This window comes from Nycticebus coucang, chromosome 4 (assembly GCF_027406575.1).
Source record: "Nycticebus coucang isolate mNycCou1 chromosome 4, mNycCou1.pri, whole genome shotgun sequence".
Taxonomy (NCBI): domain Eukaryota; kingdom Metazoa; phylum Chordata; class Mammalia; order Primates; family Lorisidae; genus Nycticebus; species Nycticebus coucang.
Genome location: NC_069783.1, coordinates 68,575,604 through 68,599,653, shown reverse-complemented (window position 1 = coordinate 68,599,653; position 24,050 = coordinate 68,575,604). Strand labels below are relative to the sequence as shown.

Sequence of the window (24,050 nt, the reverse complement as noted above, 5' to 3'; positions counted from 1 at the left end):
TAACCGCTAGCAGGGAAAAGGAACTTATTCCTGGAGGTCACACTGCTTAACTTCTCTAAATTACAAGCGAGTTCTTAGTTCCTGCTGTGCTTTGCCTCCCGTGAGCAGCACAGGTGGGAGGGGACAGGGAGGCAGGGAGGAGGGAGGGGCTTACCCCTGTCTGAGTCGGAGCGCTCTGAGGACATGGTGGAGCCGATGCTGTCCATCCGGATCCTCTCAATGCCCAGCTTCTCCAGCTGCCTTTTCAGGTGTCGCTGCTCTCGCTGAAGCTGGTCTATTTGGTGAACGGCTTTTCTGTCACAATCTTCAAGTTTCTGCAAGTCAAAGGGGGTAGTCATTGAAGCCCACAGCAAGATTTCTAAATTGCACTGACACTGCATCTTCCTTTCTAGCAGTGAAATCTCCCAGATTTCCTCAGAAGCCATTTTGTGACGAGCTGTGTCACTTCCCAAGCTTCTTCTCTCCGACGCAGGAAGTTGACTGGCCAGTGACTCCTGGCTTCGTCTAACTTCTTCAGCATTGCCAACGCTGTGGGTGCTTGTCCTGTCACCAAGATTCTGGGGGTGAGCTCTGACACACTGGCATCCTGCCACCCTTTAATTCTGGTATAAAAACAACTACAGGCTGCAGCCCCCAACCTGATGTTCCTTGTCTGTAGTGATCCTCTGAACATCTAATCTCTCTGAATTAGAAAACCGCATGTGATGAGAATTTAAAAAACACTTCCATTTAAAATTATGTTTATTCAAGTACATGTCCCAATTACATAAGCACTTTTATGTGTCATGCTAAATCTCAATTATCAATTAACTTCTGTTTGTTAGCAGGAAATAAAAGTCCCTTTTGATGTCCTGATTCCAATTTGCCCAACAGAAAAGCTTAGAAAGCACATTTCTATAAACTACTCATTTTTACAAATCCGGTCCCTAGTTTCTCATAGTCTTCAGATAATTAAGCAGATTACGTGACTGTAGCTGTTTCACTTTAAATAGAGGTTCTTTTTCTCCCAGAATTGTCATGTATGCAGGATACTGACCATAATTAAAGTGATATTTGTCCAACAAAGATATGACTGTAAAAACATACTGAACAGTGAGCTTGGCCATGGCTCTCGGGAGTTTGAATACAACTCACCTATTCTTTGCTACTCAGTCTGCATACAGAGGGTCAATTCTGTGCTGAGGTGCTGGGGATATAAGGTGAGAACAAAGACCCAGGCCTCTTTCTGGAGGAGTCTATGATCTAGTGATGGAGACAACCCAGAGGCACGCAAACCACTGTCAAATATCAACTATGACAAGTGCTGAGAGAGAGAGAGAGACACCCAGTGACAGGACCATCTATCACAGGAAGGAGGAGACTAAGAAAGGTCAGTTAAAGCTTTTCAGAGCTAGTAAGGCTGGTGCTGAGACGTGAAGGATGAGTAGCTAACCAGATGAAGAAGAGAGGGGGACATGTACTAAGCAGAGGGGTCAGCAAGCCCAAAGGCCCTGTGGTGAGACAACATGACGAGGAGGAGGACTTGAAAGCAAGGGTGAAGGAAGGGGAGGAACGGAGCAAGACTGCGCTGCAAAGGCAGGGGCCCACCCGGCAAAGCCTGGGACAGGCCCAGTGACAGAGTGTACCCTGAGCCACAGAAGAATCTCAAATATCTCCCTCTTAGCACTTGCCATAGATGATATTTGACAGTGTTGATGTGCACTTTGGAAGGACTGTTCTCAGGAAGCATGGTAAGCAGATTAGAGCGGGTCAGAGGGATGTAGGGACACTTCTGAGGATTCAAATGCAGTAGATGATGGAGAGGTAAAGATGGAAGTAGACCAGGTTGTGAAATATTTAGGTCTTAAAGATGGCTTGTGTATGTATTGCTATCAAGGACTCTTCTGAGTTTCTGGCTTGTCCAACTGATGGAGAGCTGAGCAGACCATTTAACTTCTAGTGCACGAGGGTGAGAAATATTCAGTTGGGTTCTGAACATGTTGCATTTGAGGTGGCTGTGATATATCCAAACCATGTTGGAGGAGTTCAGAGGAGAGGATTGTCTGCAGACACACATTTTCTGACCCTTATAACAACAGACAAACCCCTACTGAACAGGTAAAGATAAAGAGGCATCCCAAGGATACACTTACCTTTATGTGCAATTTGGCTTTTGTTAATAAACTCAATGTAGTGTGTCGACTTGATTCTGGCCCAAGTGGCACCAGTCCCTTCAACTTCTCTAGGCATAAGCGTAGATGAGCCCGTCTACGAAACAAGATGACAGTAGCATTTGAGAATTTCACAGTAGGCCAGAAGGCATCCCATAAAGAATGAATACTAAAAGAGTAAGAAGTTGCCCAGGCTCAGTGAAGGCAAATGCTACCAATGACCTCTTAACAAATAAACAACTTTTGAAACCAGACAACTCTGGTGAAAACCAATGAGAAGCAAAATCCAGGGTTTTCTAAGTTAAGTCTATTTGTAATACAAGTGGTGGGGTAGGAAATAATATCTGCTGTTATTAGGCACATTTATCAGGCTATCTCCAGGTTTCAGGGCTACAACTTGACCCACTGAACATCCAAATCAGAAAATAATGACATGCCAGGGTTAGAATCCTTTAACCTATACTTTTCTTTGTAGGACACCTCATTCAAAGCCACTAAATTACTGTAACTGTATCATTAAGGATATGGTATTTACACATGTGAATGACATACAGATAGTCTCTGACTTATGAAGGTTTGACGTACAGTTTTTCACTTGGGGTATTAAGTGCACTTTGAACTTACAATATTTTTGACTTATGTGGGCTTATTAGGATGTAACCTCATCATAAGTTGAGAAGTTTCTGCTTATGTATAGTTATTAAATGAAGCTTCATTTGTAATAGCAAAGATCGAAACAACCAGTAGAGAACTGGTTAAACAAATCCCAGTACAGAGAGGAATACTATGTAGTTACCAAAAGAATGAGAATATGCTCTGCACACTGTCAGAAAAGATCTCTCTGATATATTGTTAAGTGAAGAAAAGCGAGATATCAAACCGTGAGTACCAAACGCTACCTTCATGTAAAAATGAAGAGAATGATACATAAGAAACTAATGATGGCAGCGGGGCAGGGGAAAGGCTGTCAGAGACAGGAGGGGACAGTTTTCTCTACTTTGCAGTTGTGGAGTGTGTCGGACTGGTACTACGGAACAGAGTGGGAGAGGGAGAAGAGGTGGATGAGGTGGAAGCCACAGCGACCCAGAGAAGACAGAGCACAAAAGTCTCCATAATTTTGGAAATTTATACTTAATTAAAACTTGGTTTGGGTTGTATTCTAGAACCTAGCAGATTCCATGATTATGAGAAACAGCCAAATTTGGAGGTTTTGCTTAAGCCTACTGCTTCCTTAAAGCTTTCCCAAGCCATTCCAGAGAATCCACTGTGACTTCTCCATTTTCTGAGCACTACTTATCTGGTTATACTACTCATTGGAAGTTCACTGTACCGCTGAATTGTTTGGCATTTGTAATTTTTCCACTCATCACCAACTCTATAGAAAGCCTGGACTGTAGCTTAATCGCTGCTGAATTGCCACGTGCCTTGCAGATACGCGTTTAATAAATGTCTGCTGAATGGATTATTGCGTCATGTATTCAAATAGACTTTAAGCTTCTAGAGGTCAGAGTCCATCTCTACAACATCTTTTTACCTTTAGCAGAGCTCAAAGTCCTGGGATTTTAAATGAATGTTCATTGCCCCACAAGACTACCTGGAGCACGGCTCCCCAGAACCTGAGAGGCTATCTTCTAGTGGAAGTGGGGAAAAAGATGCAGTGCCTCTAGGTCTGCCTCTTTCTCCTCTTAAGAATTTTGTGTAATAGCAAAAGTTGGGAATGCAGACAAAAACAAACAAACAAAAACTTGAGGAAGCTGCAGGACAGGTGAATGAATATGGACGATATTAACCTCTCTCCACCAAGACTTCAGGATGTTCCTGCAAGGCAGATCTAATAAGTGTTGCATTGGACAACCTTCTGAGCCCCCTGCATCTGCTTCTGAGCCTCCTGTCACATTTGGATCATGAGGAACAAGTCCTAGATTCTCCAAGGGCCCACAAAATCTCAACGAGCTTGAGGAGTATAGTATCCACTTCTCAGCTAGAATGACATAATGGAACAAGTACTTTACTATTTTATAAGACTTCCACTTGCTCCGAAAACCTGTCTGGGTGGAAGAGCCACAAGCAAAGAATCACATTAGAGGTTTGCTCCTCCTCCTACTGCATAGGGAGAAAAAGTAAAATCTGTGTATAAAATGTACTTGCTCACCTTGGGTGATACTCTTCAAAAAGAGCCATGAATAAATTATTGTCTTGTAAATGAAATGAGAAAAAAGAGCCATGAAAATAGATATTACAGGCACTATGAGAATGTATAGTCCATCACTTATACAGTTATCCCACTTATTTCTCACTGTAAAGTTTATAGACTAATTTTCAAATTAGGAGAAAAAGTTAAAAAATTAAAATTATATTTAGACATTTTCAACCTGCTTGTTATTTGCAAAGACTGCATGATTCAGAACAGTTATCATGTTGGTCCTTTCATGATGTGGGTTTATATACAGATATGAGTATGTAAATTTTTAGGAAGTTTGTCTACTGATAAAATACAATAAAGTCATTGTTTGATGCATTGTCATTTCTAGTTGTACAGGAGTCTAGCCTTGAAAATGCAATTTTCACTACCCAAATGTGGGTTTCCAAAGAACACTTCCAGTTGTGAAACTAGACATAAGCCATTTGACTAATCCAAGCTGAGGGTAATACTGGTTCAGTGTTTTCTGATCTTATTCTATGAAAATAAGACCAGAGATCTTTCCAGAGTTTTGTAGCGAACCAAAGCCAGCTCTGTCTTTGGCAATGTCTTCCCTGGCCTTCTCCAGTGCCTCACTGCTCAAGCCTGATGGATGCCCTGCCCATATGCCACCATCTGCAGCCACATGCCCACACTGGTGCCTGGGCCGACCACAGGACAGGGATTAAATATATTAAGCAGATTCAATTCTATCATATAGTAGTGAAATTCAATCCTTGAACCAGATAAGAAAGCAAACAGATCTCTCTGTAACAGCTCCCACCAAGGATCCTTGACCCTGAGACATACACACTCTCACACTCTCACAGTCCTGGCATCTGGAATCTTTCTGCCAGCCTGGAGCACCCGTGGAGCTTCCAGTCCAAAACAAGCAGAACAAGCACCCATCTCAGCTCCCCCTTTTCAGTCCTAGCTATTCCCCTGCTCTAGTTTCCATTTTGAACCAAGTCTAACTTCCCTTTGGGGAACTAACTGGGGTTTTACCACATATCCTTGACAGGAAGCCACCTAACACCTCAGTCTGACCATCCACGTGGCTCTCCTCCCAGCAAATCTTCTTTAGACAGTCCTCCTTCTGTTGCTAAGAGCTACCTCCCAGCTTCCTGCCCCTGGATGGCTCTTCCTTCAGAACTGATCTATACTACTTTGCTATGAACTTTGCTAGGTCATGAACTTTGATAAACTTCACCTGCTGAGTCTTCAGAAAGATTGCTTTAATTATTCTGAATGAGGTGCTATACCTTTGGTCTACAGTAACATAAACCAATCTTCAATTCCAGCTATAATCAGTAATGCTCAGAATTAAGTGTGGCCTATAACTAGTAATAAGTAAGTTACATACAATTTCTCTTCTGTAAGTTTTAAGTACTCCACATTTTATTTATTTTTAAGTTTTCAAAAAATATTCTGAATCTTTCAGCCCCTATACAACCAAATATTAGTATAGTGATTAAAAGTAAAGGTTTGGGATCCTAGCTTTGCCACTTACTACTCCCTGTATGACCTTGAGCAAATTCCTTAACTCGTTGTAGCATCAGTCTCCTCATCAGGAGAGTAAGGACGACAACGCCTACCTGAGAAGGCCCTTGTGCATATTAACTGAGACAAGGTATGGAAGCCTCTGGGTCGGGGTCTGACACAGAGTATATGGGAGCAGCTATTCTTTCAATCTTAGCTTCCTCTGTAGAAGGATAATTAGTGTGAGCAAACACAGACAATTATAGCATTGTAATATTCCTTTCACAATCAACAGGGAACTCAAAAGTGTCTCTCTGGGCAGAGAGAGGCTATTGCATAAAATCCACTTCTCTGGGCTAGACACGGTGCTCACACCTGCAATGCTAGCATTCTGGGAGGCTGAGGTGGGAGGACTCCCGGAGCTTAGGAATTTGAGACCAGCCTAAGCAAGAGTGAGACCCCATCTCTACTAAAGATAAAAAAAAAAAAAAAAAAAAAAAATTAGTCAGGCATTATGCTACATGCCTGTAGTCCCAGTTACTGGGGAGGATTGTTTGGGCCCAGGAGTTTGAGGTTGCTGTGAGCTAGGTTGATGCCAGTGCACACGAGGTGGGGCAACAGAATGAGATTCTGTCTCAAAAAAGAAAAAAAAAAAAAACAAAAAAAACAAAACCAATCCACTTCTCTGAATTCTTCCTTAAAGGAAATGACATTTTTTGTCATTAAATTATTGGCAAATCACATCCATTTTCTACAAAAACACAGATATCGGTTAAAGGTACTATTTTTTTACATTGCAAAAAATCGGCAAGAATTTTACAAAGCTAATGAATGCAAAAGACAAGATTCCTTCATGGCCACTCGCATAAGACAGAGGCAGGGGACAGAGGATTCCAAGGTTGGGAGGGAGGCATCTGCTTCACGCCCACTGCTCCAGGAGCAAGCATTCCGCAGTGCCCAGGCCTCCCTCCTGCATCCCTACTGCAGTGGCCGAAAGAAAACAAAAACAAAGGCAAATCTGTGCCAACCCAGGCAATTCAAGAACATCCCGAGAACTTAAAATATGTCATATACAATAGCAAGAAGAAAGTATGGTGTATTTAAGAGCAAACTTAAAAACGGGTTGGAAAGGATCTATGGGAAGAAAACTATAAAACTTTGCTGAAGGACGGGAGAAAATCTAAGTAAATGGAAAATAATAGCCCATTCCTGGATATGAACCTCAAAGTAAAAAATGTTCCCCAAGTTTGTTTTCAAATTTAACACAATTCCACAAGAAAAAAGTCCCAGCAGTATCCTTTTAACACTGAGAAATTAGTCTAAACTTCATCCAAAAGAATAAATGTGTGAGACACTGCCAAAAATTTTTGAAACAGAAGAATAATGAGGAGGAATGTGCTGTACCAGATATTAAATTGTATTATAAGGCTTCAATAATTAAAAATGGTATAGTACTAATACAGGAAGAGACAGACAAATCAAGTGGACAGAATAAAAACCCCAGAAACAGACCTAAGAATAGATAGGAATTTAGCACATAAAGGAGATAACACTGTAAAGCCTTGTGGAAAGAAGGGATTATTCAGAAAATGGCAAGGGAATGAGGAAGCTAACATCAAAATAAATTCCAAACAGATTAAAGATTTAAATATAAAATACGGTCAGATACCACATAGTTGTGTTGTTAGTCTTCCTTAACTCTTGCCAGCCACAAATTGTGGAAAGCTAAATGTCCACAGGAAGGAGGTTATTAATGAAACGGCTCTGGGCTGTTTGAGGCACCACCTCGTACCAGAGCTTTGACACGGACGTAAGGCACCTGGGCTAACCACTGTGCCCTTGGACAATTCTGAACGTAGCTCTCCTTTTTCTGCCTCCAGATCAAGCTTCCTTGAATCTACCCATCTCTCTCAGGCTGGTAGATTTGTAAATTGAGGAATAAATTCAACAAAGAGTAAGATCATAGGTATATGGTGATATCTGCAGATGGTACCTCCTGATTTAATATGCTACCCTGAAAGGTCTTCCTGAATTAGATACAGTCAAGACCAGCACTGGAAGAAAATGAGGGATGTGGATGTGTGAGGGAAGCACTGTTATCAGTGATTACTTCTCATTATTGAAAGTATAACTGAAACTACTCTCTCTCTCAGATTTTCACAACAAAGTATAGGGCACAAATAAGAATTATAAGGTCAGGGTAGAGCATACAGGATAGCAGCCAGTTAAGAGGGCAGATAAGTAATTAGGTTCATAGGTGGAGATCTTGAAACATACGTTTGGTTCATTCATTCATTTATTCCACTAGCATTTCTCAAAGGATTATTATGTCCTGCTACTTTCCTACCTCCTGGAATATAATATTGAGTAAGACTGAGTCCCTGTCTAAATATTAAGTACCTTGAAGGCAGAGTGATCAAACATGTAAATGAATTATTGCAAAGTGCTTTATCTGAGCTATCTTCAAATCATGACAAATATCATCTCCCACTTAATGTTTAGAATGGGTTCCTTCAAACATAAATACTGTAGTAAAAAAAAAAAATGAAGAAAAAAGTAATTCTAGAATGGGCTCCCTTTTGCCCTCTACCAAATATGTCCTTTCTTTTCCCTTTTCCACTAATTTTTTTTATTAAATCATAGCTGTGTACATTAATGCTCCCACTAATATTTTGTCCAACTTAACCTCTTCACAAACTTTTCAAGCTTTCATAGCCTATCATAACCTTCTTTTCCTTTCATTTATTCATTCATATTCATTTATTCATTCATTCGTGTACTGAGGACTTACATATTCATTCATTCGTGTACTGAGGACTTACATATCTAACCCTTGTGTTTCTGGAGGATTTTTAGTTTTAATATACTCTTTCATTTTTTAAATTTATACCTGAATATTAGGGGGTACATATGTTTTGTTTGCCTACTTTGTTTTTGTACAAAAGATTGAGCCAAAGTTATAAATATGCCCTTCACCCAATAGGTGTACCCAATAGGTATGAATTTATTCACTCCTCTCCTCCTTCCCCCGACCTTGTGTTTCTATCTTGTGTTTCTTTCATTACCAAATAATGGAAGAGGCTGAGTTTTCTATTTCTTTCTTTCTTTTCTTTTTTTTTTTTTTGAGACAGAGTCTCACTATGTTGCCCTCAGTAGAGTGCTGTGGCATCACAGCTCACAGCAACCTCAAACTCTTGAGATCAAGGGATTCTCTTGCCTCAGCTACCTAAGTAGCTGGGACTATAGGCACCTGCCACAACACCCGGCTATTTTTTTGTTGCAGTTGTCATTGTTTAGCAGGCTGCAGCCAGGTTTGAACCTGCCTGCCTCGGTGTATGCAACTGGTGCTCTAACCACTGAGCTATGGGCGCTGAGCTGAGTTTTTTATTTCTTATTAACTCCTTGAAGCCTAGAAATAGTAATTCACCTAAAGACACTGACTTAAGAATAGAATCTGGTATCTTTGGTAATTCATATCCCTTCTCTTTGAGTAAAGCCTTACTTAAAGAACATGATATACTTGACTTTAGTTGAGTACTATTTTTTCATTGAAATTGGGCCTGAGATTGTTAGCCAAAGAAGAAAGAGTAGCCTATTTAACTATGAGGTTTCAGCATTTTATCTTCTGTTTTAGGCATAGACTCAGCCAATTAAATAGCATTATAAATTCTATACAGTAATTGTAGGTTGAATAAAAGTAATTTTAGATATAGGTACATGTGAGCTGCATAGTTAGAAAAAGGGGGTATTAAGCATAGAGAAAGAAGAAACACACCTTCCTAAAGGGTAAAAAAATTACTCCCTAAAAGTGATTAAAGATTACAAGAGATTTTGGATTGAGAACAAAGACCTACTGCATTAAAAAAAAAAAATCTAAATGAAGACTAGAAGTCAGGCTTTAAGGGGGGATAAAAGTACTTTTCTTCTTTTCTTAAAATGATCTCTTTATAAACAACTGCCAAATGCATCATCATTACCAACTTAACTGGAACCTCACAACTATGCTGATAAACCCTTGTAGAAAATACAAAGATAGTAATATATTCAGTGAATAATGCACAAATAGCAATTCACAATGGCTACATTTTGAAGATATATCATTTTTTAATTAAAGCATGAAATACAAAATTTACCTCATTAATATTTCCTTCTTAGAGACTAATTTTTAAATATAAATTATATGTATAAGAATTAGTACTTGCTGGGGCTAGCCCACTATTTGACTACTAACACCTATGACAAAAAAGTAGGATGGTACAGCCAGTGTTCCAGCCAGGAGATTGGAACTTGGTCGAATAACCAGCATATGTTGCCTCTTCAAGTCCTTTTGAGGGCAGGTGCCATCTACCCAGGAGGCATAGTACAGGAAAGATAGATTCTAGTGGTACAAATCTGCGTGCTCCTCCACACCATCGACATAGACTGGTTTTGCACACTGATCCTTACACCCCTCCTTCATAACAACCCTTACCCTGTGTGGCAACAAATGTGCATTTGTTGCCACATCCTAGAGTGAAATCTGAATGTGGTCAGGGGAGCTCAGAAGTAGAGTAAGAGTGATGCAATGCACACCACAACTCAGGCCCAAAGCAAATGTCAGGCCCCAGCTCTTCCGATACAGGAGCTTGGACGTTTGAAAAGTCAAAACCCCAGAGAAACAACTATAGGAACCTGCAATCAGTCAGAATATTCTGTCAAAGAAGACCTGACTGAAAATGGTTTCTCATGCCAGACGAGATGCCACTGAAATACTGTTTCACCAAATGGAAATAACAGCTCGGGCTGCTGAGTCTTCCCCACAAAGCACACACAAAGATCTTTTGTTACAGAAGACTCTGGCAGAGGTAGTCTCTTTACACCAGCTGCATGATTCCAGCAAGGCCTGCATAGATACCATTCCAGAAAAATGGGTGTCTACTGTTAAAAGGAGATCTAGAGTTTTCTTTCGAAAAAGAGTCCATTTGAGCACCTGACTCCTGACCTACTGGCTGCAGCTTACAGGCATCACTCAGTTGCCATTTGCTAAAGGGCTTATTGAAAGGCATTTCAATCCAGAGGAAATTTCTAGCTAAGAGAAAGAAACAGCACAATTATCATCAATAAAGGACACATAACAATAAAAGATACTTCCTATATTTCAACAATAATCATTTAGTTAACCAAAATGGGAAACCAACAACAATCTAGAAACACATTAACCCAGGAATACCTTTTACAAGAAACATCCAAGACCTATCTGGTAACACTGCAAAACTTTGCCTAGAGACCCAAAAGAGATCTAAATAAATTAAAACACACATACCCTTCATAACAACCTGGATGAAAAGATCAAATACATAAGCATGAATCTTTTAAGGTTAACTTACATTAGAATTATGCAATTTCAATTTTAAAAATCAATCCCAAAAGAATTCGGGGGATGGGGAGTTGACAGATTGATTATAAAATTTGTCAGGAAAAATAAACTGGCAAAACTAGCTGAGAGTATGAAAAAATAAAAGAAGGAGAATGAAAGGAAGCGTGGATATTTGCTTTTTAAATCCTGAAATACATAAAACCTCAATGATTAAAACACTGTATGTTGGCACTGGAGGGACAGATGGATCAATGTACCAGAAGTCTAGAAACAGACTTAGCCATAAACGAGAACTAAGTCTACACCAGAGGCAGCAACTTGAATCAGTGAGAAAAGACTGACTGAATACAGGTAAATGGTAAACTGGATAATTATGTGATAGAAAAGGGGCAATATCTTTCATATATATCCTTTATATTTTTAGAATCTTTTTAAAATAAAAAGAGAAACTCTTCAGTAGAAAATTGGGAAATGGTTATTTAATAGGTAATTCACATACAGAGACACACATGACTGTGCTACTAATAAAGAAATGCAAATTAAAACAAGTTGCCAATGTGGTTTGTTTTGTTATGTTTTGTTTTTTACCTATCGGACTCCAAGTTATAATATAAACTTGTGACAGAATAAGGAAAATACTGTCTTTAATCTACTTGGTGGGCAATTCAACAATCAACATCAAAAACCATGAAAGCAGGCCGGGCGCGGTGGCTCACACCTGTAATCCCAGCACCGTGGGAGGCTGAGGAGGGTGAATCGCTTGAGCTCAGGAGTTGGAGACTTGCCTGAGCGACCGTGAGACCCTGACTCATGAAAAAAAATGGAAAAACCCAGCCAGGCGCCATGGCGAGCGCCTGTAATCCCAGCGGCTTCCGGAGGCTGAGGCAGCGGGGTGCCCGCAGCCCCAGTCTGAGGTTGTGGTGAGCTACCACGCCCACTGCACTCTGCTCAGGGGCATAGGGTGGGACCCTGTCTCAACAACAACAACAACAAAACCATGATATCATCTAACCCCAGTGAGAATGGCCCACATCACAAAATCTCAAAACTGCAGATGCTGGCGTGGATGTGGAGAGAAGGGAACACTTTTACACTGCTGGTGGGAATGCAAACTAGTACAACCTTTCTGGAAGGAAGTATGGAGAATCCTCAAAGCACTCAAGCTAGACCTCCCATTTGATCCTGCAATCCCATTACTGGGCATCTACCCAGAAGGAAAGAAATCCTTTTATCATAAGGACACTTGTACTAGACTGTTTATTGCAGCTCAATTTACAGTCGCCAAAATGTGGAAACAGCCTAAATGCCCACCAACCCAGGAATGGATTAACAAGCTGTGGTATATGTATACCATGGAATACTATTCAGCCATTAAAAAAAATGGAGACTTTACATCCTTCGTATTAACCTGGATGGACGTGGTAGATATTATTCTTAGTAAAGCATCACAAGAATGGAGAAGCATGAATCCTATGTACTCAATTTTGATATGAGGACAATTAATGACAATTATGGTTATGGGGGGGGGAACAGAAAGAGGGAAGGAGGGAGGTGGGTGGGGCCTTGGTGTGTGTCACACTTTATGGGGGCAAGACATGATTGCAAGAGGGACTTTACCTAACAATTGCAATCAGTGTAACCTGGCTTATTGTACCCTCAATGAATCCCCAACAATAAAAAAAAAAAAAAAAAAAAAAAACCATGAAAGCATGTATACCATTCACTCCACAGCTATAAACTTATCCTAAGAAAATAATTATGGGGTGGCGCCTGTGGCTCAGTATGTAGGGTGCCGGTCCCATATACCAAGGGTGGTGGGTTCAAACCCAGCCCCGGCCAAACTGCAACAAAAAGATAGCTGGGCGTTGTGGCGGGCGCCTGTAATCCCAGCTACTCGGGAGGCTGAGGCAAGAGAATTGCCTAAGCCCAAGAGCTGGAGGTTGCTGTGAGCTGTGTGATGCCACGGCACTCTACCAAGGGCGATAAAATGAGACTCTGTCTCTACAAAAAAAAAAAAAAAAAAAAGTATGATGCTAGATACAGATTTTATCTACAAGGTAGTTTAAAGAAGCATTATTTACAATAGCAAAACACCAGGAAGAATCTAAAATAGTAGATTGTTTATGAGTTATAACACATTCATATGATAGAATACTGGGCATTCACTGAAAGTAATACTGGAAAAGGAGATTTAATGACATTGGAAAATGTTCATCATACAACTTGAACAGAAGCTAGAAATTACTACATGATACTATGTTAGTTAAAAAAAACCTTTACACAAAAGTCTAGATAGAACAAATGTCAGCAGTTGTTAACCTCAGCAAGGCCTATTACACATAATTTTTATATTCTTTGTGCTTTTGTGAATTTTCTCATTTTATACACTAACCTATATTTTTAAAGTTCTTTTCTTATCTTTTTTTTTTTTTGAGACAGTGTCTCACTATGTCACCCTTGGTAGAGTGTCGTGGGTCACAGCTCACAGCAATCTCAAACTCTTGGGCTTAAGCGATTCTCTTGCCTCAGCCTCCCAGGCAGCTGGGACTAGAGGCACCTGCCACAACGCCCGGTTATTTTTTTGTTGCAGTTGTCATTGTTGTTTAGCAGGCCCAGGCTGAGCTTGAACCCGCCACCCTCGGTATATATGGCCAGCACCCTACCTACTGTGCTATGGGCGCCGCCCTTAAAGTTATTTTCTAAGACGATCAAAAGATATGTTTCAAATGTCCATTGGCTTTTCTCTGACTGCTAGAATTATAGATGATTCCATTTTTAGCATTATTTTATGTATTTCTCAAAATTTTCTATTAGTTTAAAAAAAAAAAGGAAAAGAACCCACATGCCCCCTCTTACCCCCGCAAACAGTGTTTGTTAGGAGATTAGAGCCAGACAATTAGTCAAAATGCAGAAAAATACAGGGCATGTGGCAACTAACAAACCCCTCTAGAATATATTAAACTGAACTCTCCCATGGCAGAGGCTTAGTATTTATCTAGCTCTGTACTTCCAGCACCCACTTCATGGCATCTTAGGAGTTCAATACCTGTCCTGTAGAGTGGAAAATAACACTGTCACCATTCTAGAAATCTTTTCTTTCATCTTTCCACCAATGCCAAGATACTTAAAAGCGTTAGTTTTTTTTTTTTTTTTTTTTTTTTTTTTTTGAGACAGAGTCTCACTTTATCACCCTTGGTAGAGAGTGCCATAACATCACAGCTCACAGCAACCTCCAACTCCTGAGTTTAGGCGATTCTCTAGCTGGGACTACAGGCGCCTGCCACAACGCCCGGCTATTTTTTTTTGTTGTTGCAGTTTGGCTGGGGCTGGGTTTGAACCCACCACCATCGGTACAGGGGGCTGGTGCCCTGCTCACTGAGCCACAGGTGCTGCCCAAAAAGTGTTAGTATTGAGTATGATATCCTCACAGTGAAGTCCTCGTAACATACAGTAACACTGTTTAGAATCTCTAAAGTGCCACAGGAAAGTTTTCTATTTAAGAAAACTAACCCAAGCATAATCAACTCTGCAATATCAAAAACTCCCATTGTTAGAAGTTCTTCTCCCAAGTTGCCTTTTTTTTTTTTTTTGAGAGACATTGCAATCTTTTAATGTAATGTTTTATGGTAAAAATGGCTCAAGTCTATTAGAAATTGCCAGAGCGGGATTCTTTTACACTTGATCTTAGCCACAAGGCTGAGAAGAGATCGGATTGGTGTTCTTTTATAGGATTCAGCTAATAAAACAGGCAGACTGCAGAGCAATTGTTTGACTGACCTCTAAACCCTAAAGGTCTTAAGCACCCACGCTAATAAGGGAGAAGAATCCAACAACTTTAACCTTCTCCCCTGGACTACAGCAACCAATGCTTGCTTAAATTAAGTCCTTACAGTCCTTTCCTTCTGTTCACGTGCTCTAGACTACAGAATAGTCAACACCTTAAAAGACCAAATTCCAAAAAAAGAAAAGAAGAAAATTAGATAACTAACCCCTCAACAATCTAAAGGTGACAAGTCATACAGAAATAAACTGAATTAGAAGCAGCTTCCCTAACGGTAACGTCAGTTTTCTGGACTCCTGTGAATCCTTCAATCTTAGCACTTAGATTATTAACTAAAACTCTCTCTGTGTCTTTCTCATTAGACACACTGCACATTTCTCTGGGATGGGAACCTCCCTGATTTAATACCACAGCATAAACTCAATTAATACCCAGTACCAAGCACAAGTTTTCCAATCAAGGTGAAAAGAAAATAAACATCCCGAGATGCTAAAATAAATGATACAATTGATATTCTGGTGTTCTTGCAGAGGTTGAAAGGCACAAAGCTGTAATAAGTCTAAAAGCCTTTACCTGAAGGGATGAAATTTTATTTATTTATTTATTTTTTTTAAGGGATGAAATTTTAATAACAAAAATAAATACCTGAGAAATGTAGGGGAGAAGGGAGGGAACTAGAAGACTCTTTAGCAGAAATAGCCTCATTTACCCAGATCACTGCAAAGGCAGGAGGAAGAGAGAGCCACTAAGGATGACAAAGAGAAGCCACAACTGACTACTTTTCTACCTTGGGAGGAGATACTTTTGAGTTTCTTGTTACTGATATGTAAATCCCTAAAACATAAAGGAAGCTCTGACTTAAAACATGATCAGTCACGATCATAAAGCAATCAAAAAGGAAGGGATGAGAAGTACGTGTGCAGTGAGGTGCTCGCTCTCTCCTCTCTCACCACACACACACTACATACACCCGTGAAACGCTGTAGTAGAGTAAAGCTGAATGTTTACCCTCTTCCAAGATTCTACCTGCCTGCTAAAGGTCTGGTCTGCCCTTTCAACTGACAAAACAAGCAGGGCACTGAGAAAGCACTCAATTTGGATGGGTAGCCTGCTTTTCAAATGGATGGGAACTCAGAGACCAAAACAAGGCCTACTCAATGGTTCCAGGTCTAATTCTCACGGCTGCACATGAGAATCACCTGGGGAGTTTTTGAAAAACACTAGAGTCTCAGGTCAAACCAATTAAATCAGACTTACTAAGGGTGAAGTGTAAGCAAGCATCAGTTTCTTTTGGGGGTTTTTTGCAGTTTTTGGCTGGGGCTGGGTTTGAACCTGCCACCTCCGGCATATGGGCCTGGTGCCCTACTCCTTTGAGTCACAGGCGCCGCTCAAGCATCAGTTTTTTGTTGTTGTTGTTTTTTTTTTTTTTTGGAAAGCTCCATACAGAATTATCTTTAATTTTTTTTCAGCACCATAAAAGCAAGTGATTTTGTTTTTGTTTTCTAAGTCTTTACTACCCTGTTTTCCCGAAAATAAGACATCCTCCGAAAATAAGACCAACTTAAAGGAAAGATGAAAATAAGACCTAGCGCATCTTTGGGAGCACACCTTAAAATAAGACACTGTCTTATTTTCGGGGAAACAGGGTACAGATAGAAGAAAATTTGCTTTAAAATACTACATGGAGAAGAGCGGTTTTGATTAATAGAAGATTGGCAAAATGTTGATAATTATTGAAGCTGGGTGATAGATACATAGGCATTGTTGACATTATTTACCTTTGCATATTTGAAATTTCTTATAATAAAAAGTTATTTCACAGAATCAACAGAAATATTTGTTCTTTTCCCCACCAAAAAGAAAATATAAGTGGATGTGTATAATGTATGTGATATAAATTTTTTTTCATACATTAAAATAAAAGCTTTGCAAGTGATTCTAATGTGCAACCAGAGTTGAGAACCACTAGGCTACCTTACTGAAGGAGGAGAAACTTGATTTGGAAAAATAAAGATTTAAATAAGCAGCAAGAGGCAATCCAGGTGAGAGAACTTCCATACAGATTTGTGGCAAGATGGAGCCCAGTGAGGGTGGAGGCCTCCTCTAGTCTCCACTTTCTGCCTTGCATATATTTGCCTCAAATTTGAAAATTCTCATTCACAAGTAAACTACAAATACATATACACACATGTGCGTATATACAGGGTGGCCATAAAGTTCATGTGCAACTTAAGTTGCACACTATTTAAATTGCACAGGAACTTTATAGCCACCCTGTATTTCTGTGTATACACGATTTAAGACAGCTCTACTGGCTGGGCATGGTGCCTTACTCCTGTAATCCTAGCACTCTGGAAAGCAGAAGTGGGAGGATTGCTTGAGCTCAGGAATGCAAGACCAGCAAGAGTGAGACCCTTGTCTCTACTAAAAATAGAAAAGTTCGCTGGGCATTGAGGTGGGTGCCTGTAGTCCCAGCTACTCAGGAGACTGAGGAAAGAGGCTCACTTGAAGCCAGGAGTTTGAGGTTGCTGTGAGCTATGATGCCACAGCACTCTAGCCTGGGGCAACAGAGTGAGAATCTCTCTCACAAAACAAAACAAAACAACACAACAAAAGCACTAACAATTACATCCAGTAGCATGTAAGTTGTTAAGGACAGTAGAGTGGAAATATTGCCTATGAGCTAAAATGCTTTATTCTGTGGCAGAGTCACATAAAGGCCTTCCTCAGGGTGGGCTGTGGGTGAGAGATGGGAGTGTAGTCTTAGTCTTCGTAACTGGAAAGCACTTCATCTACTTCTGTGATTTATGTGCAGTGCCATGTAGAAGACCCTGAGTGAACTCTTAAATCAGGTGCTACTAGCAGGAATAGTCAAGAAGAACAACCAAACTGGGCATGGAGGTATGCACCTATTCTCCCAGAACTTTGGGTGGCTGAGGCAGGAGGATCTCTTGAGCAGAGGAGTTCAGGACCACCCCGGGCAACAGAGTAAGGGTGTATGGGAAAGCAACGAAGCCTCAATGTAATGAACAGAGATTACATCAAAACTCCCCATATTCTACCTCCAAAATCCCCAACTCACCTATTCTTCTCCATTTCATTGTGAGTTGATCTGAAAGAGGAAACAATAAGAACAAGATTATTCTTGTCTTAAAGGACAACTTCAACACCAACACAATTATTTTAACTTCTTTCTCTAAAGACAGTAGGAGAGAAAATGGAGAAAGGGAGAAAAATTTGCTGGGCTCTACTAAAGAAACTGGTCCAGTTGGGGAGTTAGATAAATGCAAATATCTAAAATAGAGTTCAAGAAAAAGTGACAAACCAAGAGGCATGCATTCTCTAGTGGAAAAATAATCCATTTTAAGAAAGGAAACAAAAGGGGTCTATTTATACAAAGAGAAAAACAGCTGCACAGTGCAATGTGAATTTCGGTTATATAATATCACAAAGCTTTCTTTAGGCTGAGGGGAGAACAGTGGAGGTGGCACCCCCTCCCCACCTCTGCAATTTTTTCTAGGGGTAGCATACACTAAGATTTTATGCTAAGTTGTCTGACTATAGGATACTGTTTTTAAGTGGCAAAATAACCCCCTCCTTGATCTTTCAACTCCCTTAATTATCTTACCACGTACCACCTCCCCCCAAATGCTACTGTTGAATAGCTACCAATGATTTCAGGAGGGGGATTTGGCTAGTGATTCTAATCTGATCATAAAGATGATAGGCTAGCTAAAGCAGAAGTCAAGGTGAAATCTGAAGTCCAGCTGTGCCACTGGCTAGTACTGGGGAAGAAATAAAATTCTTTACCATCCTATCACTGGTTAACCCCTCTATAAAATGGAAATTAAAATAATTGCCAATTATCTATTGAACAAGTGTGGATTGATGAGGTAGCAACTGTAAAAGTGATTAGAGAGCCTCAGATGAAAGATGCAGGAGATGTGAAATCATACTATTAGTAAGTTTATAGCTCACCTTGAAGACAAGGTCCAGTCTAAGACTTTATGGACAGGTTTCCACAACGTTACAAGAAGTCAATCCATGTGAACTCTCAAGTATCCTCCTCATATAAAGCCTCCCTAACCAGTTGTAAATAAACTTGAGGAACCTCCCAGCATTATAAAGGAGCTGAATCTTGACCTTTCTTAATGAAAATTCTCTAGAATCCAACCAGCTCAGGAGTTTAATCCCTGGCTCAGATCATAAATTTTGTGGGGCCATAATCAACACCTTGCTGGGCCTCAGAGATAAATTCTCACAGCAATTCTGGAGGAACACTACCTTGAGAATGCTCAGCCACTGATTTACATGGGGGAGGCACCACCACAGGATCCCTCACAGCAGAGTTGGGGGATGAGGGGAGTAAATGTGTTGAGTGGCGGGAGGGAGTTGTCTTGGAATAAGAAATTTCCAACCCAGCACTAAAACTTCTCATCCACAAGGCCCTTGGAAGATCGGTTTTTGTGAGGAGAAGCAAATGAGAAAATGAGACAGTACTTATATTTTATGTTTTAAAGAAGATTTGTTTTCTAGGTGTGAGGGCTTTGAAAATGGTTAACTTAAAAGCTTTAAACTGATTCACTTGGTTATCCATTCTTCAGTCACATTTTTCTGAAGGTTTACTTCCTTCAATGGCCAGAAGGATACTATAGTTAGCAAGAATCTCGGCTGTACTTCAAACCTTTGCCTTTAAAGCACATGGCATTTTAGTTTAAACTGGAAATAATAAGTTCAAAGTCTGACAGATTTTTTTTAAAATCAATGAAAGTATATGACAACAGCTGCTCAAGATTTCCCTGTTTAACTGTAGACAAGAACTATCGCCAGTAGGTAGAGCAGAAGAAAGTGAACAGGTTGAAAAGACAGTAGAAAGTAACAGCATTCTGGGTACTCTTATCAACAATTTCTGAATTTTTTGGAGAGACAGATAAGCTGATAGATTTATAAAGTTCTGAATCCCGAAGATAAGCTTTTTAACAGATTCCATAGGAAGCCTAACTCTTTCCAAAATTTGAATGGAATTTTAGAAACTACAGATTTTATTTGATTACTTAAGAGTACTGAACACATGGTATCTTTTAAAGGGGTCTTAAACCTAAAGGCTAGCGTGTTAATGAAATGCATTTGCTTTACTGAAACTGAGTTAGTCATTAATAAAAAGCAGGCCTTTCAAAAATGATCAGTTCAGAGACTGTTTGTTACTTCCATTGATAGGTAAACATTTATATTTTTAATTAAAGCATTATAAGAACATAGAGATAACTTGTGTCAAAACTGTTTTCCATGTGATTGTTTTTTTTTTCTTTTTTCTTTTTTTTTATTGTTGGGGATTCATTGAGGGTACAATAAGCCAGGTTACACTGATTGTATTTGTTAGGTAAAGTCCCTCTTGCAATCATGTCTTGCCCCCAGAAGGTGTGGCACACACCAAGGCCCCCATGTGATTGTTAAAAAGATTTGATAACTCTATAATCACGGATAAAGGTCAAATTTCATCATTTAAAAATATACTCTAATAAAAAAATAATAAGCCAAACTACAGTGTACCTGAGCAATGGGGAAAGTCCTTGTGTTTCAAAAGGACTCCTGTGTTGGGTTAGCTATATAGCCACTGTCTTATAAAAACTGGGTGGCATGTTCTGAACTTCCTCTTTCACGAGTGCCAAAGCCTGTTTTACTAATTTAACAAAACACTTTTAAAAACTCTAAATTTCAATTCTACATAATTGGTAACTAATTCTAAAAATCAATAGGAATGGAAAAAAATTCTATCTTCCTATATTCCAGTAGTTCTCTGGATGATTCCTAAGCAATCGATATTCACAATTTCATTTGTTTTTATTATGGCTGTTTTAAACAAGCACCTAGAGGAACTTGAATGAGATCTGCATTGTTCAGTTCCCAAGACCTTTGATATGTGGCTAAATCGTATTTTGTATTGTCTAAGGAAAAGTACTCCCCCAGCCTCCACAAGCAAAGAGCATAGCATTTCAACCTGTATGAACAAGAATAAACTGTTATCCAGGGGTTATGTAAACCAGAAGTAAGCTCTTCTTAGCCCTCACCTCAGCTGAAAATTCTGACCATACATGGCCATGGATATAAAGGCTGATTCAAATGAAGGGGTCAAGCTGCTTTCTCTGTTGAGAATACTTTCTCCTCAGGTGAGGGGACATTCCAAATAGGACGCAAAGGAAATGATCACCCTTAAATAAAATCACTTGCTCCTGCTTCATGTTTGTTTGGTGCCATCTCCAGGTTTAATCATGGTCTCTCAGAGATCCTTATACCACTGAATTTATTACACTAATTCATTATTAATCAACTATACAAACAACTGTGATATCATGCCCTCCTCAAGGAAAACAAACACACAAACGGAAGTATTAAAGCTTTCCAAAAAAAAAAAAAAGTCAGGATTTGCTGCCATTTTTCAGGAATAATGCTGGTTAATAAAGAGAAGAATTTCTTGGCTTGAAATTCTCAACTATCATTTCTCTTTCCTAGTCATCTTTTGAGACCAAGCCACTCATCCCCCACAATCTTCCTCTGAAACTTAGGAAAAAAATTAGATGTTAAAGTATTAAGCCTTGACTAGCAATATGGACAAGTCCTTTCAAATCATGTCACGAGTGGACAATAATAAAAGTAAAAATTGACTATACTTTTCCAGGAAAATAAAAGACCTCAAAGGTCTTCCAAACAAAATTTTAAAAATTAGCACTATAACAAATACAACAAAACTTAATTGTTTTAATACCACTGCATAAAATAAGTCAGTATTAACATCTTTCATAAAGGGCTGTAGTACCCAGGTACAAAACTACTGGCTAACAAGGAAGGTACACTAGGTAATTACCAGGTTCATCCTTCATGTGCCTTTTTATTCAAGCGTGGCACAAGAGCTTTGCTCACATCCTGTGGTTCCAACCAACAATGCTAAGGACAATGGGGTGAATTAAGCACAGAATAGGCGGCAAGAACAAGTGAGTACTAGATTTAAGTGGGAACTTTCTGGCTTTTAGAGGTCTGTATTAAGCCACAGAGGTTACCCAAATAGTTACTTGCAGTTATTCACAGAGTGAGGGAGGGATAAGGATTCTAAATCAGTGATGAAAATGTCAAAATGATTTTAATCTATTGTCATAAAAGGTATAATTGAATGTATCTAATAAAACAGACTTCCTAGTCAGCTAATATTTTAAGAGCAAAGAGGAGAAAAAAGGGCAGTAGCATCCATGGACTATTTATATATACTTGGAACTATTCATTGGACTTTGTTATGTGATTTCACTGACCACCAACCAAATCGCCAGCTTTTAAGAACTAAAGCATAAAGCAATCTATGAGGCTAGGCTGACATGAAAAGGTTGCAACATATTAATATTTTCATATTATTGAAGAGGTATGTTTAAACTTCAATACCTCCTCTTTACCCTTATAAGTACATGTGACAAATTAGATCATCAAATAGCAGTATTTAATTTACATGTCAAATACAAAATCCAACTACTACGTGCCAAAGTCAGACACTTTATTTATAAAATCTTCACCATGAAAAGTAAAAGGAATTGATAATGTGTAGCATTTTGGATTACAGAAAACTTGCTCTGAATCTGCAACTTCTGAAGGCAACATATTGTCACTATTGATAATTTCACTTGAAGCTTCCACAGATTTCTGCACCAAAAGCAAAATTAAATTTTAAAAAATTCATAAAGAAATGTAAGATATTTCTATTTTTCTTTTCAGTCCTCTCAACCCAAATTGGAAGGGTTGCTTCTTCCAATGGCTTAAGACCATGTGTGCATTACTAAATCATGATCATCACTTAATGTATTTATGGGGCTATAATCACAGGGGCAAGTTACATTCTGCAGTTTGTGTCACCTCCAATATGACCTAAAAGAGAGAGAGAAATATTTACCAAATTACCTGCTACTGCTGTTATTCTTCTTGGATTTGTTCCTCCGTTTTAAGGCATCTCTGTCCTTGTTATTGTATGGTAACATGGAGGCATAACCATGTTCAGCTTCTAGAAAACCGGAGGATCCAGTTAATGAATGAGCTCGGAATATTTAATACCCTCTCCCCCTACACAATTTTTCCTTTTTCATTTATCTTTTAAAAAATATTGTGGAAATAATTAAATGGAGCTAGGTGGAATTCTGAAAACAATGATTTTTTTTTTTTAATTGTGTGAATACCCTCAGTTCGGAGCAGGTGTAAGGAGGATTCCAGCTGCTCATTGTTGAGAAAGACACAGTAGTGGCTAAGCTCACGGAGCCTGGGTTTCCCATTGGCAACGTCCAGCAGGTTGGTGTGGGTTAAGTGGGACCAGCCTCAGGCGAAGGTGCGGGGCAAACAACGCGAGCTGGGGGGGCAGGGGAGGCGATGCTCCTCGGTCAGAGAGTCGGGGGCGCCGGACTCACTTGGGGGCCAGCCCGGCCAGCCCAGGTGCGGTAAACAAGAGAGGACTGGCTGAGGGGACCCCGGGCACCCCACTCGTGAGGGGTTGGGGAAGGGCGGCGCTTGGGACCTCGGGGGATGGCAGCCCCCTTTCCACCCCCATTCATTGCTTTTTGGGGCAGCAGCGGCCTCCCTTCGGACCGCGGATGGGGAGAGCCGGAGGGGTTGGGAGCGCTCGCGGTCGCGCTCTCCGCCCCTCCAACCACCCCCGGAGCGGCTGGGCTCCCTGGCCTGAGGCCGGGCCCCTCAGGGCCCCGGGCCCCGACTCGGGCTGGACCCTCCCCGTCCTCGTGCACCTCTCTCCCGCCGCTCCAGATAGTCGGCCGCCTCCAGAAGCATCTGGATGTTCATCCGAACCGCCGCCGCCATTCTGCACCGGGGGCCGGAGCCACGGGACCAACCCCCACTGCCCACGGGCTCGCCGCCGCTGTCGGACACCCGCGCCCCGCTGTGGACCCCGCGGAGCAGGGCTGAGGGAGCCTCTTTGGCGACCACGCTCGCTGGGAGGAGGAGGGGGCGGGGGCCAGTGAGCTGGGCACCGCCGACACTGTGACAGAACCCGGAGCAGAGCAGCAGCCACCACCGCCGCTGAGTGTTTATCCCCGACTCACCATCCCCCCGCCCACAGCCCCT

General features: G+C 40.5%; 1 protein-coding gene across 3 annotated transcripts in view; it reads right to left on the bottom strand.

Annotated features, from left to right (window-relative positions):
• Window positions 1-24,050, bottom strand: part of MXD1 (MAX dimerization protein 1) — a 28,945-nt gene extending 4,895 nt beyond the window's left edge. Inside the window, exons 1-5 of one of the 3 annotated variants that reach the window (XR_008379392.1) lie at window positions 23,714-24,045; window positions 22,884-22,983; window positions 18,028-18,057; window positions 2,133-2,247; window positions 155-314 (exon numbers count right to left, since the gene is read on the bottom strand). Coding sequence is in view for 2 of the 3 variants with exons in the window: in XM_053587137.1 (XP_053443112.1) it covers window positions 155-314; window positions 2,133-2,247; window positions 18,028-18,057; window positions 22,884-22,983; window positions 23,714-23,786 (478 nt within the window). In the remaining variant the exon portion in view is untranslated. The other 2 variants (XM_053587137.1, XM_053587138.1) reach the window with 2 other exon arrangements.